Source organism: Pinus tabuliformis, chromosome J (assembly GCF_031772625.1).
Source record: "Pinus tabuliformis cultivar Carrire ecotype Pingquan chromosome J, CPIR1, whole genome shotgun sequence".
In the NCBI taxonomy this organism is placed as follows: Eukaryota; Viridiplantae; Streptophyta; class Pinopsida; order Pinales; family Pinaceae; genus Pinus; species Pinus tabuliformis.
In genome coordinates this window covers 1,487,348,425-1,487,359,281 of record NC_142295.1, presented here as the reverse complement: position 1 = coordinate 1,487,359,281, position 10,857 = coordinate 1,487,348,425, and the positions used below count along the sequence as shown (strand labels likewise).

The following is a 10,857-nucleotide window of genomic DNA, read 5'->3' as shown; positions in this document are numbered from 1 at the left end:
GAAAGGTCGGCAAATAGGTAAGGCTCGAGCATAGACTAGAACAAGCTCATGGATTCAAGGAACCAGGAGGAGCACCACGTAACTCAAGTACCAGCCAGAGAATCACCACAACCAAAGGGACCTACAATGAGATACGCAGGTTGTGCTGACACGAAGGGAGGGGGAGGATAAAAACCAAGTCCAGACAAGAAACAAACCAGAATACACCAAAGTAGGAGCTTGTGTTGAGCAAACTCATAAGTCAAAGCATTCAGTGACATGAAGTAGGCTGAAGGAAGATAGAGAGGAAAGACTACGAAGGAACAAGGGAGCCTGAAGACAGGAGAAAGGGGAGCGGGACAAGAAGGGAGGTTAAGGAAAACAAGAACTACTGGGGGGATGTTTAGAGGAAACTGGCAGGAAGAAGGTGGGAATAAAAAAAAGGCGGAAAGTCTATGGACCAATGTAGACTATGAGCTGACCAACCTGCAAGAGAACATATAATATGAGTTAATATCAAATTTGCATTAAAAATCATGTTAGCAGTTTCAAAGCATTGCCATAGAGTAGAGAGGGTACCAACTCCCCTAAATTGTTGGATTCTTAGATTAGAAGACAGTTTTTTGGCAATTGAAACCACGTCAAGGTCTAGCTGCAGATAGCACCATGTTGAGATTGTCTTAGTCCCTGCAGGCTGCAAACTTGAATAACCCTACGTGCTACCTACCACAAGAACAAACTCAAAATGTGGATGTGAGCTTAGAGCCATGGAAAAGTCCTTTCTCACATTAGACCCACACGATTGAAGACTATAGGCAGAGTGGTAAACAACTCATTTATAGTTCAATTACCTCCATGGTATGGCTAGCCTTAATTATTCATGGGAGTGTGTTACCACGTGCTACTACATCTTAACCAGGTGAGATGGTGGCAACGACCTTCTCTCTCATTGGTCACCCATCTCGGAAAATCAATTTCTATTTTAAATAACATCTTAAACGATTTATATATGATTAAAATCGTCGTAGTCTAACTAGCCGGAGGAATTGCCCGGAAAGTTATGGAAATTCTGGTCATATTTAGAGAAAATCCGGCAAGGATTTTGTAAATCCAAGTTATAGTTGTTAAACTTCAAAATTTAAGGTGTCCTAGACGTTTTTGATGGCGCTGAACCCATTTCCACCATCAAAAACACGATTCAAACATTGTCTCTACAAGAATTTTTGAAACTTTTTTGCCCGGATTCCGGCCACTTGTAGCCGTCCAGAAATTCCTCTGCCTCAATAGACTACTCCATTAAAATCTGGCAAATTTTGGTAATTGGATGATATATATTTATTCATGCATAACTATCCACACTCTGGATCTGATATCTGCATGACTACCAAGATTATTTTAGATTTTAGTTTTATTTTTTCACATACTTTTGATATGTATTATGAATGAGGAATATATTGAAGGCTCAAAGCTTTTACATCCATCATCGTGTCACTTGTGGACAAGATATTTTTTTAAATTTAATTATTACGTCAGAAGCATTAAAAGGCCGATCACCTTGTTATTTTTTTAGAATATACTATTTTGTTGGTGAACAGAACACCTTGTTATTTTTATTTTCTTAAACATGTTATTCTTTTTAGATTAAACGACTTGTTATTAACTTATTTTTTAAATTAACCAAAAAAAATAAAAAAATTATTTCCAAATTTGATATGACAAACTCCCAAAGAAATTATTTCCAAATTTGATATGACAAACTCCCAAAGAAGAACCTTACAATTCTGATCTAATTTCAGTTAAAACTAAAATTATTAAGGAAAAAAAAAGGGAATTGTTAGTAGTGCGATTTTTTGGAAGCTTTTCTGGCTTTTTCCGGTCTAATTTCTCTAAAATCTGGGAGGAATTCATTGAAATCACAAGCTTATGGGTAAACCATGCACAATAGAAGTGCCCTATGGGTTTTTCATCGTGCTGAATCTATATATATAGTCAAAAAACTAGTTTAAATAACACAAATAAAGATTTCACCTCAATTTTTTCCACTGAATTCGGGCACCGGAACTCCAAAAATGGCACTATAGACAACTCCAATTTTTTTTTTTCTAATTCTATATAGCTGTGTCAATAAATGTGACAATAATTGTGACAGGAAAATAGCTGAATACATTAATGATAAGAAAAAAGGAATACATCAATCAGACAAAGAAACAATCTGTCTTATATGCTACTTCAAGCTATTTTTATTTTAGTGAACATTAATTTTTTTTTTTTCAATCACAGAAATACCCTCACATATCTCACTACGGGTTGCTGTGTGAATTTGACCTGTTACAGGGATACCCCACATATCTCACTACGGGTTGCTGTGTGAATTTGACCTGTTACAGGGATACCACACATATCTCACTACAGGTTGCTGTGTGAATTTGACCTGTTAATTGCATGCACGGATTTCAGAGTTAATGTGTGAATTTGACCTATTACTTGCATGCACGGATTTCAGAGTTAAGTGACCAAGTAGCTGTAGGATTATAGGGAGATAGAAAGCCTATTACATCCAAACTAACAACCCGTACTGCAGTAGGGTTTGATGGTTTTGTGGTCAATTACTATTCCACTTCACATTTAGATCCACCAGTAATATTCCACTACACATTTATTGGGGCGAATTCTTTTCTCAGAGGTGTGAGATTTGCGTTTTAGGGTATGCTGACTTGTATCTTTACAGCAGAATTTTAATGTTCATGTGTTTGATCTGATCCGGCCACTGTTTCGTTCATCGGTTAGGTTGTCTGAGCGATTTTGACCGAGGGTGGATGCATTTTGGCTTAGGCCTTTTTTTTCTTTCATTTCTGGAAATGCTCTGTAGAGGAAGTTACAGTTGTCATTTGGCTAAGGGTATGGACTATTAAGGGTATTTCTGTACAATAAAAATCAAATAGAACATGCACCAGGTTCATTCGTATCCAGTGGGTAGATGTGGGGTTGGGGTTTCGAAGCTATACAAACTTAATCACGTCGTAACTTCCAGTCAGACCACCTGGAAGTTAGACCACCTGTAGGCATTTTCATGTAGATTAGCTTGGATAGTTGGATCTTCAGTGTCTATTATACATACAATATCTAATTTGCAGACCAATTGCATAGAGCCGATTGGGGAATTCCGATGGAATTGTTTTGTTGAGTTTAATTTTATATGGTTTTAGTTGTTATTATATCTGTTTTCAGCTGTGTTGCAGGTGTAAGGAAATAACGCAGGCACAGATGTTCATCACCTAGCTGCAGCAGACGTGCAGGTGGACTTAACCCCCTAGGACAGGAGCAGAGTAAGGTTGGGATCGATCAGAAAATGGATCACAAGAGTCTGTTACAGAGCGATGCCCTCTATCAGGTTACTCTCACCTTTACTGAGCTACATAAATTTAGCAGAGCCATTGATGGATTAAGTTAATGGATTGTATTCATGTACTTGTCATGCAGGAATGGCTAATAATGTGAATATTGCAGTATATATTGGAAACAAGCGTACACCCTCGTGAGCCCGAGCCCTTGAAGGAGCTCCGGGAATCGACTTCCAAACATCCTCAGTAAGCTCCACCTCTCTATTTTATTTTGTATGGAATTTTCTAAATAATTTATTTTATTTAATATGGAGTTTTGGGGTTTGGAATGGAATTGCCAGTGGTTTTAAATGTGTTAAAATTTTTGGAAGCATGAACCATACATTAGTAGTCTAAGAGGATATAATATGAAAGCAAATTTTATCACCAACTCCAGTCTCTGAAATTTTGGTGTTTCCAATTGCAAGTAGTCTTACTCTTCTAAATTCTTTAATTGTTCTAAATTCCTTAATTTATTGGGTGAATTCCTTAATTGTTTTAAATTCCTTAAATTTATTTCTGGAGACATGACCCATACACCAATACTGTAAAAAGATACAAACAATATGAAAGCAAATTCTATCACCAACTTCAGTCTCTCAAATGTCTCTCAAATTTTGATGTTTCGAATTATTAGCTAGTCTCACTATTCTAAATTCTTTAATTGTTCTAAATTCGTTAAATCTAGATACAAATAGGTGTTGTGCTATCAAACCAGTTTTCATGGTGTAAAGCAACTATGGATTGTCTGTTGTGACAGGCATATGATGGCTATTCCTCCGGATGAAGGTCAATTTCTGGGCCTCCTGCTGAAGTTGATGAACGCCAAGAACACCATAGAGATTGGGGTGTACACTGGTTACTCACTTCTCAGCACAGCCCTTGCCTTACCTAGTGATGGAAAGGTACATTTATATGCCTGTATTAACAGTAGATATTCCCAAACAGGGGAATTTAATGTTTGTATGTGGGCCAATTAATTAATGAAGGCTGGCATGGCAGATAACAGCGTTGGACATTAACAGAGAGAATTATGATATGGGGCGACCGATCATCGAGAAAGCTGGAGTTGCCCACAAAATTGATTTCAGAGAAGGCCCTGCTCTGCCAGTTCTGGATGAAATGCTTAAGAATGTACGTAAAATATGAGGGACAATTTAAGGGTTTGGGGATAGCTGATTAAGGCTTAATAAAATGATGAAATGGTTATTGTGCAGGAGGAGATGCACGGATCGTTTGATTTCGCGTTTGTAGATGCTGACAAATGCAACTATCTGAACTACCATATGCGACTGATAGATCTGGTGAAGGTGGGAGGAGTGATTGCGTATGATAATACTCTGTGGCTGGGATCCGTTGCGCTTACTCCAGAAGCTCCCATGAGCGAACTCATGAGATATAGCAGAGAGCATACGTTGGAAGTAAACAAGGCCCTTGCCGCAGATCCTCGTATCGAGATTGCCCAGATCCCAATTGCGGATGGAGTGACGCTGTGCAGGCGCCTTTCCTGAAATTATTTCAGGGATATCATGTAAAATTCGAGGTCACAATTTCGTTCAGAAGATAATCGGTCACAATTTCGCTCATAATTGTGGTGAGATTTTGACAAAATTTTATTATTATTTTCTTTTGATATTTTGATTATATTCATAAATTGTAAGAGGTCACAATTTTCACAATTTCGCTCAGAAAATAATGATAATTAGTGTGAGATTTTGAAAAAAATTAATATTTAAATTATATTAATAAATTTTAAAAACCGATGGATTATTATTTTTTTTATATATATAAATTATACCCCTAAGTTTTAAGATTTTAGAAGTCAAGGGATTCAAGATTTTTTTATATATCTAAGTTATACCCGCAAGTTTCCTTTCCGGAGGGATTCTTGATTGTGCTTATTCCTTTCTATCATTTAAAAAAAAACAATTCTAATACTCCAACCATCAGATTTTCCAAAAAAAATATCCCTAAATTCCTAAGAAAAAATTAGGATCAACGCGAAATTGTAGCCTTAGTACGCCTCTAAAATTGAGTGCATATTAGACTTTTGATACAATATGTTTCCCTTTGTTAATGATTTGGATTTACATTAATGTTCTTTCTGAGCTGGTATCATTTCACGTGATCTAATTTATGGTTCCTATTTACATTAATGTTCTTTCTGAGCTGGTATTATTTCACGTGATCTAATTTATGGTTCCTCTCTGATATCAAATTATATCAATTTGAATGGTAGTTAAATCAAAATAGATAATTTGTTTCTTTAGGTTCGATAGACCATTATTTGGTCTCAGCGGACGTTAACCATCATCATCATCATCATCAGTTAAAATTTATTTAAAGTTGGTACAGTTTCAGTTGTTATCAAGTTTTAGAAAGAAAAGTAATATTAACTAAACTAGAAAGCAAAGTAATGTCAACTAAACTGAGAGCAAAGTAATATCAACTAAATGTTAAATAATATGTTAAATAATCTTAAATAGAAAATACGTTACATAAGTTATTTTAAAAAATATATTTAACATATTTTTTCTTCAAAGAAATTTAGTATAACAAATAAAAAATTATTTTTTGTATTTAAGTTTTTATGATTTATAATGAGTTAAGTAAAGTTTTTCAATAAAAATCATATAAGAGAAATTTTTGATTAACGCGTTTCGAATTAACAAGTATGGTTCATTACCAGGACCATTCTCTGATGGGGTGGTGGAAATTTGGAACTCATCAATGTGCGAAGTATGACATCTCACATTTCGTATGGGTGGAGGATGGCAGGCAATCTGCCTTCTCATTATGCTACAATTAATGATTCTGCCTCAAAACATGTGAAACATCAGCACTTGCTTGTGCGAGAGGGAGTAAGACGACCTCAGGTATTCATGGCGTCCGTGATAAGGTGGTTAAGTAGCGTTGAACATGTAGCATTCCGGATGGTAGTAGGCTCTCTATGGGATGCGAATTTGTCTGTGTTTCCCTCTCTTTGGGTCGTGTGGATATGGTGGAGGACCTCCAACCGTCACTCCTCATATGGGATTATTAAGGTAACAAATCTCTCATTGACATTCTGGGCGAAACTCTCTTTTTCATTCTTTAGTTGGAGGGTCTACTGGTTGGAGAAGTGGTTGGTATTGGGAGTAAATGTCTCGGGCTGGGTAGATTCTGGCATTGGTATTTCAGGTGGTGATGCTTTGGTTCCCTGTGTAAGGTGGTTGGCACTTTTGCTAGTGGTGTCAGGTTTTCTGGTGGCAATGATTTTGCTCGTGCTGAGGCCCTGGAGCAAGCTATATATTGGTTTTTCGTGATTGGCGTTGTCTGGTTTTTCTTTCCTGGTGCTGCTGGACAAAGAATTCCTTCGGGGAAGCCTAGTGGTTTTGGCGTTGATTGATTTTCTGGGAGTCAGGGTGTTTTGCCTTCTCCGTGTTTAGCTGGGCGGTTTTCCTTTAGACCCTCCAAGTTAGGGGTCGTTTGGCAGTGTTAGTCTAGGTCTTTGATATATTTGTGGAGAATTCAAACAATGGAGACTTGTGAGGTTGGAACATTTTGCTTATTCTGGTTGTGGCGTGGAGTGAAGGGTCTCAAGTGACAGCCCGCTGGCTGGTAGGGTGTGTAGTTATTGGTGGCGTGGTTCAGGGCTTGACTAGGTGGATGTTGGCATCGATTTGGGTTCGTTACAAGACTCTAGATTCAACAAGGCTACCAAGATGAAGTCAGTTCCATGTTCCTCACACGCTTCTGTGTTGGATAAGTCAAAATTGTCCCGGCTGGGAGAGGGGACCACTGAGCTTGCTAGTGCTCGGGGTGGTGTTGTGGAAGTTGGTGCTGATAAGAGTAGTCAGGATGTGGAAATAATGTGAGGCAAAGCTTGTGGGGGTCATGGAGTTTGCGGTGGGAGAAGATCGTTGGTTGTTCTTGTGGGTGGCAGGGGTTGCAGGATCCTGACACAGGGCGGTCATGGAGTAGGCAATAGGAGCAGGGGCATAGACCGTGGTCAAAGTTCGAGCTCACGAGGGTGGAGTGGCAGGATGAGAAACGTGGGGTTAGTTGGACGCGCTGCTGCTGGTCGCAATAGGAGAACTTCGACACAACAAGAGATGTTCCAACCATCATGGACACGCTAGAATCTCATGATAGGGTTCGGAAGGAAGAACACGAGGCGGTTATGGCTAAGTTGGAGCAAATCCAGTACTTTCAATGCCACGTTCATGAATGAATTGTGGTTTTTTGGCATGTCCAAAATATGCTAATAGAGAAGCTCGAGAAGTTGGAAATTTGGCTTGCTCACTTTGAACAACATGTCCATTGTCTATACCCGTCCTCCTCCTCTAGGAACAGGGCCAGACAATCTTGCTTCTGTCACTTCTAATAATTGATTATGATAATTGTTGTCTTGATAGTTCTTTTTGTTTCTTGATGTGTAAGACCTATAAAATTATGAACCTCTCAATTAAATATTTTATTTTTTGTAGGTAACATAATAATAATATTAATCAACAAACTCAGTCATAATAAAGCCACATACATTTTGACTTCTCTATACATATTTTTTGAATAATGAAAAAACTTTAACTTAAAAAAATAATAAATTTAAATTAATTTTTAAAAACTATATACCTTCACTAAACCAATTACCCCAGATTCATTCATTACAAAAATAAATGGTTGATGTTACTTAGAAAAAGCTACGAAACTTCGTATTACATCTCATGATTTTGAGGGACTTTCCATTACATGGGCTTGGGATGTTAGTTGAATATGTTTTCTCAAAGTACGTGAGAATTTGCCAACATAATTAAGATTCATAATTTGCCAACATAATTAAAATCCATATTAGATATTATAAATGAAATGGGAAATTTATTTATATGGGAAATATGTTAATGTAAAAAAATTAGAACGTGTTAATTTAAAAAGAACATAGAAAAAGGAAAGGAATGAGACTCAATATAAGTTATTGTGCCGTTCTTTTCCCAAGCACGATATAAGTGTGTCACAACAACGAAAATAGTGAACTTAAGTGATGCACGACGAAAATGGTTATATGTAATTCATGTGAAGTATTTAAGTACTAATATATATGTAAGTATTCAAGTATTATTATATCTGTTGTAGTGATAGGTATGTTTTATGTGGAATGTTTATTTGTTTTTAATCGAAGATTTTGTTAGTTATTTATAGTTTAATATTGGAATTCAATTTTTGTTATTTTTTATTACTATTTAAATTTATTTATTTACAAGGTAATTAGTCAAAGTCTTATAATGAATTATTTAGTAACTTTTATTTTTATTAGTTACTATTTTTTTGTTTTTAAGTTTATTTAACTTTTTTAGTTTGATTTTTTTTCTTTTTTCTATTTTTTCATTTTCATGAATTTTAGTTTTTCCTCCATATTTTCAATTTAAGATTCTTCTTATTATATTACAAACATATTTTAATAAATTTAATTATAAAAATTATATATATATATATATAAAATAAACATATATATTCAAATGTATATATGTTAATATAAACAATATTAGTTAATCATATTTCTTAGTTTTTGGTGATGACATTCAACAGTGCAATATTTTATTAGTTGTTTTATTTTTGTGTTGAAATATTTTTTTTATTATTATTTAGTTTAATTAAGCTATATATAAGTTAAGTGGCAAGTACTAGTTACTATGTAGCCCTTGTTATGAAGTGAGCTCTCACGTTGAATTTATTATAATTTAAAAGATATTTTTTTTAGGTTTATTTATTTTTTTTAAATATTTTTATTTGAAGAGATTTGATTCTTTTAATGTTTAGAGGATTCAAATTTTTAAGTTGCTATTTTTCTCACATATTTTTAATTAAAGAAAGTTTTCATATTGAGTGACTTATTCTATTTTAAGTTTTTCTATATATATAAATGCATGTTGAGTACAAAATAAATTATGTATCTTTATCATATTGATTACACACTATTGAAATGTTTTAATAAAGATCATTGTAACCTGAATCTATCATGTTCTTTACAAGTTTCCATTATATTGAGTAACACATTATTAAAATGTTATAACAAAGAATTATCTTAATATTTAATTTATCAGGTGTTCAGAGGGATCAAAGCTCTCAAGGTGCAAACCGTTCTTCAAAATTTTTAATCTAAAAAAAAGTTTCTACCTCCATTGACTTGATCTCTCTCAATGCATGAAATTAGGAAGGAAGTACACAAGTCCATGTTAAGCAAGAAATACACATCTCCCTCATCCTAAACAACACACCACTGAAATTTTTTAACCATAATTTTTTCTTAACTTTCACTTTATGGATACATATAAAATTGATATTAAAATATTTTATGTATGGTCCATACTGATTTTTTTTTGTTATCAACATTTTTTTAAATTCCATGTGTCAACTTCATATTAGATGTTAAAGGAATTACACATCTCACTCATTATGGAAAGGTGAAAGTAACAATTGGTTTAACTAGAAAATTTTTACATTGAAATACCTTATCTCTCTCTATAAAGTTGATATAAAATACTATGCTGGAGATTGAAATAGTCTATTTATGGTCCACATTGAAATATATGGTAAATTTTGTATTACCTTCTAAATAGGAGTATACAAAGAAATTTTAGATGGCTTAGGCTAGACACTCACTAGGAAGACCAAATCATAACCAGAGGTTCACTCTCTATAGAGAGGCATACATAGGATAATGTAGTATTAAAAAAGACCAAATATGACCATACATACACTAAAAATCAGGCCAAATTGGCCATGAAAAGATAGTAATACCAAAAAGCAATAAAATTATGAGCATATCAAAAGAGTAAGTAACAGGATCAAAATATGTAGTTACGATTTGGATGGGGTCCTAGTTGTTGTTGGGATTGCCACCAACTAGGGGTGGAATGTTGAGGTGCTACTCTATACTATGATGACCCCAACTCAAGTTTCCCTCATGCAAATGCAATGTAAATATTTATACAAAAAATATTAAAAATGGGCTGAGTCAAAGGGACACATATTCCAGAGTTGAGGAGGTTGCTTGCTTGGGATGTATGAGGTTTCTTTGCTGCAAGAAATCTGAACTGTTTTGGAAGCCATTAAAGGCTGGTTGGTGTGTGTGTATGTTTAATGGATTGGTTTTATGAAATTAATGGCACTGAAAGAGAAGGATTAGGACCATGTTGCCTTGGGAAACAATTGCAAGGCAAGAAGGACAAGAAATTTATGATGATGGATAGTGCTATCAGCAAGGACAATGAAAGTCAATCTTTTCGCATGAAATAAAAGAGAGGGCATAGGAAAATAAGGGTTTCGACCCCCATTCGGGAATTTGAACTGGATTCAGACACAAAACATCACAAAAGAGGAGGAACAAGGAGTTTTGCAGAAGAGAAAAGAAGATAGTGATACCAGTTCAGTTGGAAAGACTGGCATGATGAAGGGCTCTCCTTAGTGAGGAACAATGACCTATCGATTCCCTGTATATCCATATGGTGGAGATGGGATT

At 35.1% G+C, this 10,857-nt stretch overlaps 1 protein-coding gene across 6 annotated transcripts; it reads left to right on the top strand.

Annotated features, from left to right (window-relative positions):
- Positions 1-2,440: 2,440 nt before the first annotated feature.
- LOC149233031 (caffeoyl-CoA O-methyltransferase-like) lies at positions 2,441-5,031 on the top strand. Of its 6 annotated transcripts, none has more exons than XM_089376646.1 (6): positions 2,441-2,662; positions 3,219-3,370; positions 3,487-3,566; positions 4,120-4,264; positions 4,362-4,493; positions 4,577-5,029. In XM_089376646.1, exons 2-6 carry the CDS (start codon positions 3,329-3,331, stop codon positions 4,868-4,870), a joined length of 693 nt encoding a protein of 230 aa, XP_089232772.1. In that variant the 5' UTR covers positions 2,441-2,662; positions 3,219-3,328; the 3' UTR covers positions 4,871-5,029. The 6 variants fall into 6 exon arrangements, with proteins under 6 accessions (XP_089232772.1, XP_089232769.1, XP_089232768.1 ...); XM_089376643.1 differs by having other exon boundaries at positions 2,441-2,683; positions 3,208-3,370; XM_089376642.1 differs by having other exon boundaries at positions 2,442-2,683.
- Positions 5,032-10,857: the final 5,826 nt, after the last annotated feature.